Source organism: Crotalus tigris, unplaced genomic scaffold, assembly GCF_016545835.1.
Source record: "Crotalus tigris isolate CLP2741 ecotype Arizona unplaced genomic scaffold, ASM1654583v1 scf7180000024461.5605484, whole genome shotgun sequence".
Taxonomy (NCBI): Eukaryota; Metazoa; Chordata; class Lepidosauria; order Squamata; family Viperidae; genus Crotalus; species Crotalus tigris.
Genome location: NW_024100632.1, coordinates 881817 through 899860, shown reverse-complemented (window position 1 = coordinate 899860; position 18044 = coordinate 881817). Strand labels below are relative to the sequence as shown.

General features: G+C 45.5%; 1 protein-coding gene across 2 annotated transcripts in view; it reads right to left on the bottom strand.

Moving 5' to 3' along the window:
• MED13L (mediator complex subunit 13L) overlaps window positions 1–18044 on the bottom strand; it is a 131864-nt gene that overhangs the window by 15506 nt on the left and 98314 nt on the right. For both annotated transcript variants that reach the window (XM_039332602.1, XM_039332601.1), the window contains exons 11-21: window positions 16144–16366; window positions 15131–15236; window positions 14781–14905; window positions 13876–13975; window positions 12250–12470; window positions 8829–9034; window positions 6864–7810; window positions 5833–6012; window positions 4140–4363; window positions 3235–3427; window positions 2017–2491 (exon numbers count right to left, since the gene is read on the bottom strand). In XM_039332602.1, coding sequence (XP_039188536.1) covers window positions 2017–2491; window positions 3235–3427; window positions 4140–4363; window positions 5833–6012; window positions 6864–7810; window positions 8829–9034; window positions 12250–12470; window positions 13876–13975; window positions 14781–14905; window positions 15131–15236; window positions 16144–16366 — 3000 coding nt within the window. The remainder of the gene's footprint in view (window positions 1–2016; window positions 2492–3234; window positions 3428–4139; window positions 4364–5832; window positions 6013–6863; window positions 7811–8828; window positions 9035–12249; window positions 12471–13875; window positions 13976–14780; window positions 14906–15130; window positions 15237–16143; window positions 16367–18044) is intronic.

Genomic DNA, 18044 nt, shown 5'->3' with positions numbered 1-18044 from the left:
GAGGCAACAAATGGAAACGAATCAGGGGCAGAAGCAATCTAGAACGAAGGAGGAATGTCCTGACAGTTAAAAACAATTAGTCGACTTGCCTCTAGAAATTGTGGGTGCTCCAACACTGGAGGTTTTCAAGAAGAAATTGAACAGCCATTTGTCCGGAATGGTATAGCTAGGGGGTTGGACTAGAGGACCTCCAAGATCCCTTCCATCTCTGTTATTCTACCACCTCGTACAATTTAAAAGTTTGTGTGTTTTTTTTTTCCTATTAAGTTACAACCCATGTGCTTAAGGATTCCTCTGCTGTTAGCTCCTTAAAAGAAATACATTTTTCCCCCCTGGGCTCTGACAGGACTAGGTATGGGAAATACACAAGTTCCGGAGGTGGTTATGGAGGTGCTGACAGGTTGAGACCACAGATCGCTCCCCTGTTGCTCTCTCCATAATCCAAAAGGCCTACTTTTTTTGAGCCTTCATAGTATTTACCATTTGAATCCAGTGGAAAAAAGTGTATCTCCTTTATAAGCAATTGTTGAGCGACCTATGCTAGATGCAAAGCTTCACTGTCCATTTTGGATCCAAATAGTACATACGTCAAGAAGAGGGGTTGACAACAGCAAAAGGAAGGGGGGGGGAGACACAAGACAACTGAGCTTCAATTTCAAAAAATAAAATTAAGAACGTATCATCTTGGTATTAAGGATTATCTTGACATATCCCTAAACCTGGACTGAAAATAGGGCACAGGCTATTATCCCACACAAAGATTAAGCACCCTTGCCGAAATTAATAAGCTTCGTCTCTGCATTATAGAATTATCCAGTAATTAACTTTGACCGGGGCCAGTAACCAATTTTTGCTATTACAATTCATGACCGGCAGGGAGCAGTATGTGGCTGATTTCTCTCCCCCCCCCCCAACATATATCCAGCTAGTTTTATTTCTCTGGGATTCAAACTCTCTACCAAAAACTAACTCCATGTACCATTATATACCAGTATATATTAAGTCTTCCTCTACAACTGGGATGTCCGGCCTTGGGGACTTGTTAGACCTGTGGACTCCTAGAAGTTGACTGGCTGGAGAATTCTGGGAGTTGAAGTCCACAAGTCTTAAAGTCAGTGGTGGGATTCAAATAGGGGAACAACCGATTCTCTGTGTGGATGCCGCCTTCTGGAAGCCCGTTCTGGACCTGGGCAACAAAAAAATTAGCTACCAGTTCTGCTGAAGTAGTGCGAACCGGCTGAATCCCACCACAGTGCTAGGCTGCATTAACAGAGGGATAGACTCAAGAAGTGTTAATACCACTTTACAAGGCCTTGGTAAAGCCACATTTGGAATACTGCATCCAGTTTTGGTCACCGCAATGCAAAAAAGATGTTGAGACTCTAGAAAGAGTGCAGAGAAGAGCAACAAAGATGATTAGGGGACTGGAGGCTAAAGCATATAAGGAACAGTTGCTGGAATTGGGGATGTCTAGTTTAATGAAGAGAAGGACGAGAGGGGACATGTTAGCAGTCTTCCAGTATCTCAGGGGCTGCCCCAAAGAAGAGGGAGTCAAGCTGTTCTCCAAAGCACCTGAAAGCAATGGACAAGAAGCAATGGATGGAAACTCATCAAGGAGAGAAGCAACCTAGCACTAAGGAGAAACTTCCTGACCATTAGAAGAATTAACCAGTGGAACGACCTGCTTCCAGAAGCGGTGAATGCTCCAACACTGGACAGTTTAAAGAATTGATTGGACAGCCATTTGTCCGAATGGGTTTCTTGCCTGAGCAGGGGGGTGGACTAGATGACCTCCAAGCTCCCTTCCAACTTTATTATTATTATTACTGCTTAAAGTTGCCGAGTTTGGAGACCCCCCCAACTCCAGAAGGTGGAGGAGCGCAACTTCCAGACTTCCCAAAGCATTCGTTCAGGCAAAGAGATCCCAACACTTATGAAGTTGGTCCAGGAGAAGGAAAGACGGGATAAACGCTTCGGCCTCAAAAAAGGGCCCAAACCTGAGAACAGTAGACTTACTTTTCCTGCCCTTCTGGCGGTTGCTGCGATGAGATTTGGCCTGCCTCTGCGTCTCCTCCGGGGACTGTGCTTCCTTGGAGTCTGTCTGAGGGAATTGCCCCAGGTATTGGGTTTGGACCTTGAGGTAGGCCTCCGCTGAACCCTGAAGAGGAGGTAGTGCTTGTCTGGCTAATACTGGATGCCAATGAAGAGGAGGAAGAGGAGGAGGAGGAAGAGGAGGAGGCCAGGAGCTGGGGCACTGAAGAGCCTGGGACGGTACTGGTGCCCACCGGGAGACCACTGGTACCGTTAGCTGAGGAGCTGAAAGACGTGCCAGCCGAGGGAGCCGTAGACCCAAGACAGGCTGAGGTGGAGGAAACGGATCCTGCGTTCCCAGAGAGGGTTTGCTCCAGGCTGGAGGACGGTGGAGGCGCCGTTTGATGTTTCGGTGGCGTCAGCAGGCTGCTGTCCAGTTGCAAAGTAGCTAAGTAAGGTGCTGAAAGGACAAAACGGGAAGCAAAGATTTCAAAAGGACGCCAAGAAGACCCACACCACAGCCAAAACACGCTGGACGACCCACTGTTTTCTAAAATAGCAGGACAGCACAGAAACTGAACATTTGGGTTCGTTTTTTTAAATACGTATATTTATTTACTCGTATCCCGCCTAATAAACTTAACCCTCTTCTTAACCTCATCCCAATTGGAGAAAGGATGGTCAGTTCTTCCTCTCCGAATTGAGGAATTTAGGATTAAATTAAGAGATATATATTGTTCACCCTTCTGGCCACTGAACTGATGGAATTGTGCTTTTGTGAGTTTGGCCTCCAGAGGGAACATCCATCTGCTCTACGTGGGGCTGCCCTTGAAAAGTATTGGGAAGCTACAATTTGGTCCAGAAGGCAGCTGCGTGGATAATTCTGGAGGCCAGTTGGGGTGGGGGGGGGGCATATGTAACACCACTGTCACAGAAGTTGTGGGTGCTCCATCACTGGAGGTGTTCAAGAAGAGATTGGCAGCCATTTGTCTGGAATGGTATATAGGCTCTTCTGCTTGAGCAGGGGGTTGAACTAGATGACCTCCAAGGTCCCTTCCAACTCTGTTGTTCTATATTCTGTTACAAGAGCTGCTTCGGCTGCTGATCTGCTTCCCAAGTCAAGATGTTGGTTATTCCCAACTATGGTCAGCACATAAAATAAATAAAGCAAGCAGAAGGAGTGAGTGAACTTGCCCTTCTTACCTAGGTGATGACGACAAACTTGCGCGTAAAGTTTGAGCCTGGAATGATTGTCACAATCTTCATTGCCCCAGGGTGGGTTAAACCAGTCACTCACAAGCTCATCTGCCAGCTTCTGGGCCACCGTCTTCCCCACACGCATGATCCCGTCATGCAACACTTTACAGATGGGTTTGTGTTGACCAAGCCGACACATCTAATGGCACAATGAGAAAAGAAGCATTTCAGAGGTGTGCGTTAACGTACAACAGAGCAATTAACCATCTGTGCATCCCACAGGCAGAGGGATTTTTTTCCCCTCTGTTTTCAGTTAAGGGCAATGGAGAATGTATTGCTTACCTGCAGAAAGGGAGAAGTGGAAAATAATTTTCCTATTATTTTAGTGAGGCTTAGGTGCCAGTATGTTAATGGGCCTTAAGGTTCAGTGGGACAAGGCATGATAAACACACACTAAATTAGGCAGAGTGTAACAGCAAAGCCTTTCCTCTCTGTTCAAGAGGAGAGGAGCGGAGAGGGGAGGGGAGAGGAGAGGAGGAAAGGGGAGAGGAGAGGAGAGGAGAGGAGAGAGGGGAGGGGAGAGGAGAGGAGGAAAGGGGAGAGGAGAGGAGAGGAGGAAAGGGGAGAGAAGAGGAGAGGAGGAAAGGGGAGAGGAGAGGAGAGGAGGAAAGGGGAGAGAAGAGGAGAGGAGAGGAGGAAAGAGGAGAGGAGAGGAGAGGAGGAAAGGGGAGAGGAGAGGAGGAAAGGGGAGAGAAGAGGAGAGGAGAGGAGGGGGGGAGAGGAGAGGAGAGGAGGAAAGGGGAGAGGAGAGGAGGAAAGGGGAGAGGAGAGGAGAGGAGGAAAGGGGAGAGAAGAGGAGAGGAGAGGAGAGGAGAGGAGAGAGAAGGGGAAGAGAGGAGAGGGTCACCCACCTCATATACGGCGCTCAAGTCCCTGAAGAAAGTTTTGGCTCCATCAAGCAAGGCCTCGTTTTCTGGACACACCACAATGTAGGCGACATCCCGGTGACCCCCGTAGGGATCTAAGAGCAGCCTCTCCCAGAATGGCAGGGAGAACGGAGAGATTGTCAGGAAGTCCTTGTCATAGCCAACCAACAAGGTGGGTATCGGAAGAGGCTCAGGCGACTCTTCGGAACCTAAACATCAAGAGGGACATTCAGAACCTGGGACCTGAACAGCTGTGAAAACTGGAAAGCTGAGCGTCTCCATTAAGCCAACGCTTCAGACTCCAGGTAGTCCTCAGCTCATGACCTGAGGACCAACATTTCTGTCGCTAAGTGAAACATTTGTTAAGGGAGTTTTGCCTCGTTTTACGACTTTTCTTCCCACTGTTGTTAAGCCAATCATTGCAAGTGCTAAGTAAATCTGGCCTCCCCCTTGACTTTGCTTCTCAGACGGTCACAAAAGGGGACACGAGGACCCGTCATAGATACAACTCAGTTGCCAAACGTCTGAAGTCTTGATCACGTGACTACCGAGATGCTGCAAGGGTGGTCAGTGTGAAAAACGGTCGTGGGTCACTCTTTTTTCAGTGCCGTTGTAACTTTGAACGGTCCCTAAATGAACTGTTGTAAGCTGAGGATTACCTGTGTTACAGTTCACAAACCAAACCCTATCCACATCCACTCCTGACCAGCTGAGCTGGGCAAAGGAAGCTTGGATATATCGTGCTTCTCTGAAAATAAGACCGCTTTGTATTAATTTTTGTTGGAATATTCATGAACAGGAAGAGTCATGTGGTAACTCAGTCAGGCAATGTGAAGAAAGGGCTACTGAGTCTGTGCAAAAGAGTTTTGAGTTAGGAGCTGGATTTCCAGTCTCAGGTCTGTCTCTGTATCTCTCTGGAAGAAGTCTTCAATTAAGCTATGTTGCTGTAAAGAAGAATGTATGGTAATGCAAATATTTTGATATAAAGAAGTTATTTTGAATCAGCTAAATGCAGTCAACTGTGAGAGCTTCTGATTTATTTTTCACCAATAGAGAAATTAAAATTCTCTAACAATTTTGGCTCCGAAAGATGCATTAGGACAGTGATTCTCAACCTGTGGGTTGGGACCCCATTTGGGGTCGAACGACCATTTCACGGGGGTCGCCAAACAACGCAGTCCACCATTTTTCCCCCCTTTTCCTTAGCTGTGCTACTCCCTTTTATTCTATTGGCTTTTGAAAGCCAATAGAATAGACTCTCTTGAATAGACTCTAATTCTATTGGCTTTCAAAAGCCAATAGGAATTGTCCAGGCTGTCTCTGCCCTGCTGAGCCCGCCAAAAGTCCCATTCTGCAAACGGTGCTGCACCAGTTGAGTAGTCCTCGACTTACGACCGGTTGAGTAGTCCTCAACTTACGACCGGTTGGGGGTCGCGGCATTAAAAAGGTTGAGAACCACTGCATTAGGGCTTATTTCTTGTTAGGGCTTACATTTGGGGAAATACGGTACTAAATGCCTCCGGCTGGCTGACAAACTTAACTGGGGCTTATTTTTGGGGGGTGAGGCTTATATTACGAGCCTCCTGAAAAAAACCACGCTAGGGCTTTATTTTCCGGCTGGGTCTTATTTCCAGGAAAAGACGGTGGTTATAAACTCCTTTTCTTCCGCCAACTCTACCGTAGGTTCCCCGTCCTGCCATTTTATGGAACTGCTGCCAGGTGAGGGGTCCCTGGACATGCTGGATGTTCTCCCAGGTCCTCCCAGTCCTCTTCTTCTGAATGGCGTCCTGCAGGAAAGGCTGGAGGGAGAGAAGCATGCGCACCACGTCTTGGGAGGAAAGCATGCTGATGTCTAGAACTGGGGGAGAAAGCACACACACACACAGCACAGCCGTGTCATGAAGGGTGATATATATATATATATCATCTTTGCTAGCGCTGTATTGTTTCAGCATAGCCAAGGTATTTCATAAAGATCAAAGAGTCAACATTCCAAGGAAGCCCTGCTCTATTTCTGCATCCTAATAGCCTGGTTCCTATCCCATGATAGCAGTCTTCCAGTATTTGAGGGGCTGCCACAAAGAAGAGGGGGTCAGGTTGTTCACCAAAGTACCAGAGGGAAGGAGGAGAAACAATGGTTGGAAACTGATCAAGGAGAGAAGCAACCTGGAATTAAGGAGAAACTTCCTGATAGTGAGGACAATTAACCAGTGGAACAGTTTACCCCCAGAAATCGTGGGCGCTCCATCACTGGAGATTTTTAAGAAGAGACTAGACAATCACCTGTCTGAGATGGTATAGGGTCTCCTGCTTGAGCAGGGGGCTGGACTAGAAGACCTCCAAGGTCCCCTCCAGCTGTCCTGTCCTGTCTTGTCCTGTCTTGTCTTGTCCTGTCCTATCCTATCCTACCCTATCCTACCCTATCCTATCCTATCCTATCCTATCCTGGCTGAGGAACTCTGGGACTTGAAATCCACAAGTCATAAAAGGGCTAAGTTTGAAGACCCCTGAAATATGGGAACAACCGGTTCTCTGTATGGATGCCGTTTCCGGAAGTCCATTCTGGGCCTGGGCAACAAAAAATTAGCTACCGGTTCTGCTGAAGTGGTGCGAGCCGACTGAATGCCACCACTGGCCTAGCCACACTTGGCCAAATCAAAGTTATTCTCTTCCAAATAAAAGTGTCTGAAACAAAACTGAGCTTCCTACCGTTGCTGTGAGGCCAAGAGTGAACGGTAGCGCTCCGGACGAGAGCTTCGTCCACTTTCCCGCCCGTCGGGTTGTCCACGTACTGACGGCCTTGCTCCAGGGCGTTAAAGCACTCATTCCAGGAGTCGTGGCTTTCAGCCTGAACCCTGTCGTAACTCCAGTTCGTGTAAGACAGCGCGGGCCGACTGGTGACGGACATGTAGTCCAAGCAGCTTAGGGAGGTGAAAGGTTGGGTGTGTTGGTTTTGGAGGAGGAGGAGGAGGCTCACGGGGGGCCCCTGAGCCCTTTTGCTGCCTTCCCCCAGCTGAGGACTTAAGGTGTTTTGACTCATCATCAGCCTCCTTTCGGCCACCTGGCCAAGGTCTGAAGTCCTTCCGAAAATATCTAACTCGTCCTCAATGAAGAGGCCCGAGTTGTACCCTAGTTTGCGATTCATGATTGCACTGAACCCACAAGTGCAGCGATATTGGTCCTCTTTCGACGTGTCGGGGATGTACAGACCGACGTCGGCGCCCTTGATGTTCATGTTGCAGGCGCAGATGCAGCAGCTGTCGAAATTGCTGTCTTTGAAGATGTTCAGCACGGAGTCGGAGAGGATGAGCATGACGTAGAGGCTGTGGGCTTCCAGAATGGGCAGGACGGTGCCCGGTTCCACGGAATTGAGGGGCCGGGTGGTGGATGGCGTGGAAGCTGGCGAGCCTTGATCGGTGCTGTCGTATTTCACCGAACCTTGCCCGCTGGCGGTGCCCCCGCCTCTCGGTGTCCGTGGAGTCCTGGGTGTGCGCGGGGTGGGGACAGAGAAGCGAGGGGTGGCCGGGGATGGCAACACCCCTGCCCCGCTGTTACTGGCAGGCGCAGTGCTGTTTAGTGTGACTGGAGTGCTCATTTGTGGAGTGTTCATTTGAAGGTAGTCTTGATCTGCCAGGCTTCCAACGCTGGGTATATTGCTGCAAGCAGAGAAAGAAAGAAAAAAAAATCTATATTTTGTAGCTGTATTTCTAGCAGGATTTATTCAAGTACTGGCTTCAGAACTGACAAGGGCTTGGCAACCTGGAAGCGGTCAATGTGTTTGTTTCGGCATTGGCACAAGATGTGAACAACCCATTACCAATAGAAGAGGCTCTTTGTAGCTCAGGGTTGAACTTGGGGGTTCTTGGTGCTTTCTGAGCTTGGTGGTTTTCTTGCAGACGTTTCATGACCCAACTAGGTAAGACCATCAGTGCTAGAAGGGAGTGGGTTTGTGGAGAGGAGCAGGAGGAGAAGGCAATCATCTTCAAAATAAAAGCAGTCCTGTTGGAATACATTTTGTTGGAATATATTTTTATGCAACAACTACTGTAGTACTCAGCCAGTAGATGGCAGTGTTTACAAATATATACTCTACGTTCTTTTGTACTAAGTAGAGTTTCATATTTCCTATTACAGTTGAGCAGTTAAGCAGTAAAGCACATGGTGACTGTATTCTTTGTTTGTGGTGCTGTATATAAACAGAATTTCTAACAAATCCACAAAGGCTGGACAGGCACCACCAAAAGGCCAGATGTAACCGGGAGGCTATAAAATGACCAGGTCTGCTTTAACCTGATTAAAACTTATAGGCTTGTTATTAGTAGACTTAAAATTTGTTTTTATGATTTGTTTATTGGCCGAGCATCCTTTGTTCTGGCTCATTTGATTAGGTCAGAACTGCTGGAAGGGTCAACGCTTACCATCAAGTGGTTCCCAAGATCCATTAGCCCCCATCAAAATACAGCCTTCGATTTTTCAGAAATAAAGCACTTGAAAGGGCAAAATGCTATTCTTTATCATAGGGGGTTCAAAAATTATTGTGGTTAGTTTTTATATCCTTGTATATTGGTTTCTAATTTGTTTTTATTGGATTGTTTTTACCTGTTGTGGGTCGAGAAATAACCAAGAAAGAGAGCTGAGAGCTGGTTTGAACATACACTTCCTTGCTGTACTTACTTGTAACCATCTCTGATGAAAGCAGCTGAAGGTGGTAAAGGAAGTTGCTCAATTTTGGGAGGAATCGCCCAAGAAGGCCGATAGACACAGGCCTCGGGGATTTTCAATGGGAGCAGGCACTGGCTGGGAAGCATCTTCAACGGGGCAAACATAGAAGAACCCATAAAGGGCTGAAACGTGGATGCCTTGTGCACAAAGGAAAAATCCTGCAAAATCAAGGAGAAGGAAGGTTTGTCATGGATGGATGGATGGATGGATGGATGGAGAGAGAGAGACAGAGAGAGAAAAAGAGAGAGAGATCAGATAGACAGGAGAGACAGATAGAAAGTTGAGACAGAAGAGATGGATACAGGGGGAGAGAGACAGAGAGAGAAAAAGAGAGAGAGATCAGACAGACAGGAGAGATAGATAGAAAGTTGAGATAGAAGAGATGGATACAAGGGGAGAGAGACAGAAAGAGAAAAAGAGAGAGATCAGACAGATAGATAGAAAGTTGAGATAGAAGAGATGGATACAGGGGGAGAGAGACAGAGAGAGAAAAAGAGAGAGATCAGACAGACAGGAGAGACAGATAGAAAGTTGAGATAGAAGAGATGGATACAGGGGGAGAGAGACAAGAGAAAAAAAGAGAGAGAGATCAGACAGACAGGAGAGACAGATAGAAAGTTGAGATAGAAGAGATGGATACAGGGGGAGAGAGACAGAGAGAGAAAAAGAGAGAGAGATCAGACAGACAGGAGAGATAGATAGAAAGTTGAGATAGAAGAGATGGATACAAGGGGAGAGAGACAGAAAGAGAAAAAGAGAGAGATCAGACAGATAGATAGAAAGTTGAGATAGAAGAGATGGATACAAGGGGAGAGAGACAGAGAGAGAAAAAGAGAGAGATCAGACAGACAGGAGAGACAGATAGAAAGTTGAGATAGAAGAGATGGATACAGGGGGAGAGAGACAGAGAGAGAAAAAGAGAGAGATCAGACAGACAGGAGAGACAGATAGAAAGTTGAGATAGAAGAGATGGATACAGGGGGAGAGAGACAGAGAGAGAAAAAGAGAGAGATCAGACAGACAGGAGAGACAGATAGAAAGTTGAGATAGAAGAGATGGATACAGGGGGAGAGAGACAGAGAGAGAAAAAGAGAGAGATCAGACAGACAGGAGAGACAGATAGAAAGTTGAGATAGAAGAGATGGATACAGGGGGAGAGAGACAGAGAGAGAAAAAGAGAGAGAGATCAGACAGACAGGAGAGATAGATAGAAAGTTGAGATAGAAGAGATGGATACAGGGGGAGAGAGACAGAGAGAGAAAAAGAGAGAGATCAGACAGACAGGAGAGACAGATAGAAAGTTGAGATAGAAGAGATGGATACAGGGGGAGAGAGACAAGAGAAAAAAAGAGAGAGAGATCAGACAGACAGGAGAGATGGACAGATAGGGGAGAGAGAGAGAGCGAGAGAGATGAGACAGATAAGAGACATGGACAGATGGAGAGGTAGATAGGAAGGAAGGTGAAATAGAAAGAGAGAGAGAGAGAGATCAGGTAAAAAAAAACCAATTTCATATCTAGCTTCCTCTTCTTTTTAACGAAGCATAATACATGAAACACATGAAAATGACATCATTGCCTGACAGAGGTCTCCCTGTTCCCCTCCCTTTCTAACAACAGCAGTTGAAATTTTTCAGATGGAATGAGCAAATCTGGATCCTCTGGGCATATAATTACTGTATATTTCAAGGAAAGAGAAGACGTTTTCTCTTCAACCTAGGCAACATCCAGAAACGGAGGCGATGGTGGCAAACGGAGGCTATGAATAAAAGTTGGGAGAAATGAAGAGAGTGTAAAAGGAGGGCGATCTCTTCCCACATTGGCACAATATCCATCCATCCTCCTTGTTGGCTGATTGCGTTCTATCTAAAAATCACACTCTTTGGGGAAAAAAAAGGAATCAACGGCACGTAAAAGAGGAATAATGTCTCCTCCCCGAGACTCAGAAAGATCTGCTCTTGTTACATCTGCAGCAAAACAGAACATTCTGGGATTAACCTACATTTAATACTGCAGCTAGACTAAACATCCAGCGCTACGTTAACTGCAGATATTGTAAGGGAGGCTGTTATTTGTATTAATCACCCGGAGGTACGAGACATTTTGATGACTAAAGAATTCACAACGTACAGAGAAACAGATGTATTTATCTAAAGCATATCCTGAATACAGATCAGCCTTCTCACACTATAGAGCTGGTTTTGCATACTGCACTAAGATAGCAGCCCTCAACCTTTTGGGCACCAGGGACTGGCTCCTTGGAGAGAGGTTTTTACGCGGACCGGAGAGGACGTGGTTTCTCATGCTGCCTGGATGGGACTTTGCTACTTTGCACGGCCCGGGTTCTGGCATGCGGTGGACCGGTGCTGGTCCATAGCCCGCGGAGTTGGGGACCCCTGCACTAAGACACCATGTTATTTCTGGGTGGTTCAGCAAAGTTGAGGAAGATTAGAAGGAACCATCTCAGATGACACCACCAAACTTCTCGTCTCAATTCTTCAGTGTTTGACTAGTATTAGTCCACGGACAGAATAACAGGGTACAGGCAGTCCTCGACTTACGGCAGTTCATTTATTGACCGTTTGAAGTTACAACGGTTATGACAGTCGCAGTGACTCAGACTCATGCGATCCCCTTTTGACGAACGAAGTCGATGAGGAAAACGGATTCGTTTAACAACCGTGTTACTAATTTAAGAACTGCAGTGGTTTACTTAACAAATGTGGTGAGACAAGTCATAAAATGGGGCAAAACCCACTTAGCAAATGCCTCACTTAGCAACATAGATTCTGGGCTCAGATGTGGTCGTTGAGGACTACCTGTAAGAGAGTTGGAAGGGACCCTGAAGGTCTTCTAGTCCAACCTTCTGCTCAAGCAAGAAACTCTATACCATTTCAGCCAAAGGGTTGTCCAATTTCTTCTTAAAAACTTCCAGTGTTGGAACACCCACAGCTTCTGGAGGCAGGTTGTTCCATTGATTAATTGTTTTTAACTGTCAGGAAAATTCTCCTTAGTTCCAGGTTGCTTCTCTCCTTGGTTAGTTTCCATCCGTTGCTTCTTGTCCTGCCTTCAGGCGCTTTGGAGACTAGCTTGACTCCCTCTTCTTTGGGGCAGCCCCTCAAATACTGCTATCATGTCACCCCTCGTCCTTCTCTTCATTAGACTAGACACCCCCAATTCCAGCAACCCTTCTTTCTATGTTTTAGTCTCCAGTCCCCTAATCCTCTTTGTTGCTCTTTTCTGCACTCTTTCCAGAGTCTCAACATCTTTTTTTATACTATGGCAACCAAAGCTGGAGCAATTTCCCAAGTGGTCTTACCAAGGCATTATAAAGTGGTACTAGCGCTTCATGTGATCTTGACTTGATCTATTACCTTGATTTCTTCTGGCTTTGGACTGCCCAAGCCATCTTCCACTTCCATTTTAAACTCAGTGAGTTGAGTCGCCACCATGTTGACCACCGGGCTCTCCATCATCCCCAGCGTGGTGACGGTCTCTGAGCTGATGCCATCTTTGTAGCTCATGACGGGTGAAAAAGCCGGGTGCTGCTCTAAGGATGGCGGGGTGGGGAACATTCGCTGCAGATCGGCAACAGCTGGAAAAGACAGCTTCAGCATTAAAAAAGGTCATAAACCCACGCAGAAACAAAACACCGATGCTTTTATTTTTCTCTTAAAATTTAAACAAATAACATGTTGTTGATCTGACTGAAGCCTATGTGAGGATTAAAAGGAAGTGGGGGGAACATCTGACAGTCTTGAAGATCCCTTCTCTTCCCCCCCCCCCGCTGGTCTGCAAAGGCAGAAATGTTGGGAAACACTCTTGTAAATTCTTGTGGTTTTACCCTTGTGAAAAAGGAATGCAACAGTTTTACTGCACACACACACACACACACACACACACTTTCTATTCTCCAAAGTACCTGAGAGCAAGACAAGAAGCAATGGATGGAAACTAATCAAGGAGAGAAGCAACCTAGAACTAAGCAGACATTTCCTATCAGTGAGAACAATCAACCAGTGGAACGGCTTTGCCTCCAGAAATTGTGGGTGCTCCATCACTGGAAGTTTTCAAGAAGAGACTGGACAGCTATTTGTCTGGAATGGTATAGGGTCTCCTGCCTGAGCAGGGGGTTGGACTAGAAGACCTCCAAGGTCCCTTCCAACTCTGTTATTCTGTAATTCTGTCAGGGGGGTTTTAAAAGCCTCCTGCGAACATCTGTCAGCTTCCCTTCAATTCTTCATGGAATACTAAGGAGCAGCAGATTGAAAATTGATGGGTTTAATCCCTCCATCTTGATAGATTTAATGAAGATACAAATTACAGCCTCGGTTGGAAAGCATTGGCTTCTATGGCCCTCAATCAATTTCACCCGTCTACTTTTCAAGCGACAGCTTTTAAATGAATACATTCTCAAATTAAAACAATCGCCATTTCCCTCTGGCCCGAACGCTATTATCTGCGGTAATAATGCTGTCCAGATCAGCTGACAAGCCAATATAGCCTTTTGTGAATACTGGTACTGAAAAGACGCTGCCCTGGTCAAGTTATCGCTTTTTATTAGCGCCACATTGTAGGATTTTGATTTTTTTTTTTTAAAAAAAAATTATCCTGCTTGAGATGAAGCAGCTTCTTTAATTAATTTCCTTTCATTTGGTGCGAGATCATTTTGCTTCGGGACTCTTAAGTTTGGGTTTATTTCTACGATATCAATCAATCCATAGGTAAATACAGGATCTGATCGATTACTGAAATAAAAGTAATTATTGGACATTGATGTCCATAAATCGTGGCATCTGATTAAGCAAAGCTGGATCACCTCAGATCTCAACCAATATTAACTTTTTCAAAAGAACCATCGGCGTCCTTTTTACAAGGGACACATTTGTTTCCTCCTTTTGTTCGGTTTTGAACAGAAGGAGGAAAACTGGTTTCAGTCTGGGAAAGAAAGGGGAGTGTTATCTTTAACTATATACTGGAACAATGCTGGAGTTACTTACTTGGAGGATAAGGAACTGCTGTCCTTGCATCCTTGCTTAGATGCCGCTCTTCAGCTCCCACCGCTGGCATTTTTGATGATCGGAGGGGAGGGGAGACAGCCTAAGTTTGCAATTAAAACATACATATATATATATATATATATATCACAAAGCATATATATATTTTTCTGTTAACAATCCTGTAATCCCTTGCGTCGGGGCGACTGAACGGAACTGAGCGTTTACTGACCGGATGCCCTTCCCAACGCCCATGTGGTGTTCACAGCAGACAATTACTTATTGAATCCAGAGGGAGAAATTTCTTATTTATACATTCATTTGTTTATTTCATGCCTATATACCTAGGAAATGTCAAAGAAACTTGGTAATAAAACTTGCCGTGTCGACTCAAAAACTAAATAAGTACAATTCTGGTTTCATAGGTGGTGCTGTTGGAAACAAAACTAGCTGTAAGGTCCTTGGTGCTCACGGAGTTTAGCTGTTTTCCTGCAGATGTTGCATTACGAAACTATGTAAGTGCATTGATGATATTACCTAGTTTGGTAATGAAACATCTGCAAGAAAACAACCAAGCTCAAAGAGCACCAAGGACCCCATAGTCCTCCACCTCCTCCTCCACCACCACCACCAACAACAACAAACTCAGAGAGGACTGAAGACCCCACAGTTGTCCTCATTGTCCTCCTCTTTCCCCCCTCTCCTCCACTCCACAAACCCCACCCCTTCTAGCACTGAGGTTAACTAGTTTGGTAATGAAATGTCTGCATGAATACCACCAAGCTCAGAGAGCCCTAAGGACCCCACAGTTCAACCCTGGACTACAAATATTCTCTTTTGTGAGAACTAACTTCATACTTTGCAACCTCAAAGTCCGAAGGATCAACCTCCATTCATCGCAAACTTACGCCAGGCTCATCTTCATCTGAATTATCAAAGAGATTATCCAAATCATGGAGAGAAGGAGCCAAGTCAGTGACTTGTGTTAAGCTGCCAGAACCAGCTCGGCCAGCAGAATTATCTTGCCGCGTATCTGGGAGAAGAAGCAAAAAATAAAAATAAAAAAAAAATAATCAAGAAGTGAGAAAGCACAACAGACAATTTCCCACATTCCAAAATGTATCCTTAAAAATGCCTAATTAGAGACTCAGCAAAAAGTAATGCCCAGGGGAAATTATTCAAAAACTGGACGTTACCACTGTCCCACCTTTTCTTCTGTTTGGTTGTTGTTGTTGTTGACAATTCACCTACAGCATACCTGTCTTAGGTGCAGAACTGAAGATAGACATTGCATCTTTCCCATCGGGCAGGGTGGTTGAATGGCCTCCTGAAGTCAGCTCTTTAGCTGCAGTTCCATCTTCTGGCTGCAATCACAAAGAATTTAACCGACTGTTATTGAGGTCAATACTGTGAAAATCCAAAAGTAAGTGAGAAGGAAAAGATCTTGAATTCTTTTAGCACACACACACTCTCTCTCTCTCCCACTACCCCCTCCTTCCCTCCAACTATCTACTAATCTATGTCTATCTACCTACCTACCTATCTATCCTTCTATCCTATTTATCGATCTATGTATCTATCTATTATCTATCCATCTATCTATCCATCCATCTGTTATCTATCCTTCTATCTATCCTATCTATCCTTCTATTCATCTATCCATCCGCCCGTCCATCCATCCATCCATCCATCTATCCATCCGCCCGTCCATCTATCCATCTGCCATCTTTCTCTGACACACTTAACTAAGTGATATAAAGACCCAAACAAGTCATTTAAAGACCTAGTGGTTGCATTTTAAACCTAGTTGTTTTTCCTGATGCTTAACACAGGTGACCTGTGTTATAATATAACTCTATATTATATAGAGTTATATTATACCTTAGAAGGCCAGATCCTGAAGTTGAGAAGGAAGGATTCACTGGAGAAGAGCCTAATGCTGGGAAAGATTGGGGGCAATAGAAGAAGGGGACGACAGAGAATGAGATGGCTGGATGGAGTCACTGAAGCAGTAGGTGTGAATTTAAATGGACTCCAGAAGATGGTAGAGGACAGGAAGACCTGGAGGAACGTTGTCCATGGGGTCGCGATGGGTCGGACACGACTTCGCAATTAACAACAACAACAAAATATTATATAATTCCACAACCATGTTAAGCATGTTGTGTAAGCTCAAGTACGAAGTCTGACTAAGAATTAAATCAAGTTGAGGGAGACACACAAGACCATAAACTGCTCTACAAAGGTTTATGTTTCTACTTCAATGGGTACCTTATTCTTCTTCAGAGATTCTCGATCAGTCCCAAGTTTGCATTTTTTAGTGCCCGTGAAGCTGTATTTGATGTCCCCATCCTGAAACGTGTACGGATCCGTGGCATCTCCCAAGCATTCACCAGATTGAGGAATTAGCGGTAAGGGGTCCAGGTAATTCACGGCTGGAACAGGTAGGGTCTCCTCCACGATTTTAAATCTTTTATTAGGTTGTGCTAAGAGCCTACAGTAGATGAAAAAGAAGCACACAATATACATTCCTATACATTCCCCCCTTTCTCTCTCTCTCTCCTACCCTCCCTCCCTCTCTCTCTATCCCCCTTCCTCCCTCCCTCCCTCCCTCTCTTTCTCTCTGTGTGCACACATTTTACTTCACTGTTTTCCTTCAATTATTAAATCCAATGATCCCCTCTGTAAGCTTAGGAAATCTTCTCAACTTAAAAACAGGAAAGGGGGATTCCCAGAAATTTAACTTTTACAGCTGCTAATATATTATTTGTTTCAATCGCCTATCCTCCGGGACATCAATTTGATGCAGCCAGCTTTTCTTGAGAACCTATCTAATCATGTTTAATCCCAGGTTTATGGCTTTCTCTTGGTCTAACATCTACAGGGTTCCCTCTGTGTGACACCTCTCCTTTCCTGAGCACCATTCAGTGGAAGTACCTGAATAACTGCAGGAGACTGCGCTGTTATTCTGAGATAATTTGAGGATACACGTTGCTGGCGCTAATTTGTAGTATTCTTGAAGCCTGACATCAATATTTTAGGCCTTAGCTGGTTATTATTATGGATAATGTGCCGTACAAAACCTGCCCTGTGGCTTTTCTTTTCTTTTCTCTTTTCTTTCCCCAGTAAACCGTAATAACATAATTACGTGATGTGATATTTAGCATGTTCTAACTCACCACAAAGAGAAAAATAAATGGGGAAGCGCCCGGTACATTCCCGTGTCAGCCTGCTTTATCATTATGATTTCTGAAGAAAGGCATAGGCCAGTGGTGGCGAACCTATGGCACGGGTGCCAGAGGCGGCACTCAGAGCCCTCTCTGTGGGCACGTGTGCCGTCACCCCCGTCCTAGGCCTTCAGCTGGGTTTTATAAAACCTTTTCGCTTTAGGCCTCCGCCGCCATGTGCAAAAAAAAAAAAAAAGGTTCAAATCAGTCAATTTCAACTTCTCGCGGGAAAAAAAAGATCTTGCAAAGTTGGAATTGATTGATTGAACTTTTTAGTCCCACCCAGTCTGCCGTTACCACCGCAGCCACGCCCACCCACTGGGCCACACCCACCCGGGACTCGATGATGCATAAATGGGTTTTGGGTTGCAGTTTGGGCACTCGGTCTCTAAAAGGTTCGCCATCACTGGCATAGGAGGAAACCACGACCTGGGAAGTCATTTCAAAGCTAGCTTGAGTCTCTGATCCCAACTGGGGTTTTCCAATGTGCCTGCTTTAAATATCCGTTGGTATCCTTAGGTATTCTGATAGGTCATCTCAAAATAATCTCCCGGGATACAAATCTTTCCGTCATCATAGGGATCATGCCACGTGACCTCCTTAAAGAATTATTCTCATTGATGATGGAAAACACAGCCGCGTGGCGCACAGAGCACAGATCTACCTAACTGGCACCAAAGCAGTGCTGTTATTTTCACAGGACCATCTGCTATTTACCCTGTGGCATGATGGCTTGAAAACTGTGCTTCCCATAATTTTGATTTACAACCGCAGCTGAGCCCTTCGTTTCCGCTGCTGAGAGAGTCAGCTGTTAAATTGATTTTGTCCCGTTTTACCACCTTCCCTCCAACGGCTCTTAAGCGAATCCCTGCAATTGTGCAGTTAGTAACACGGTTGTTAAGTGAATTTGGCTTCCCCCCCCCCATTGATTTGGCTTTTTCAGCA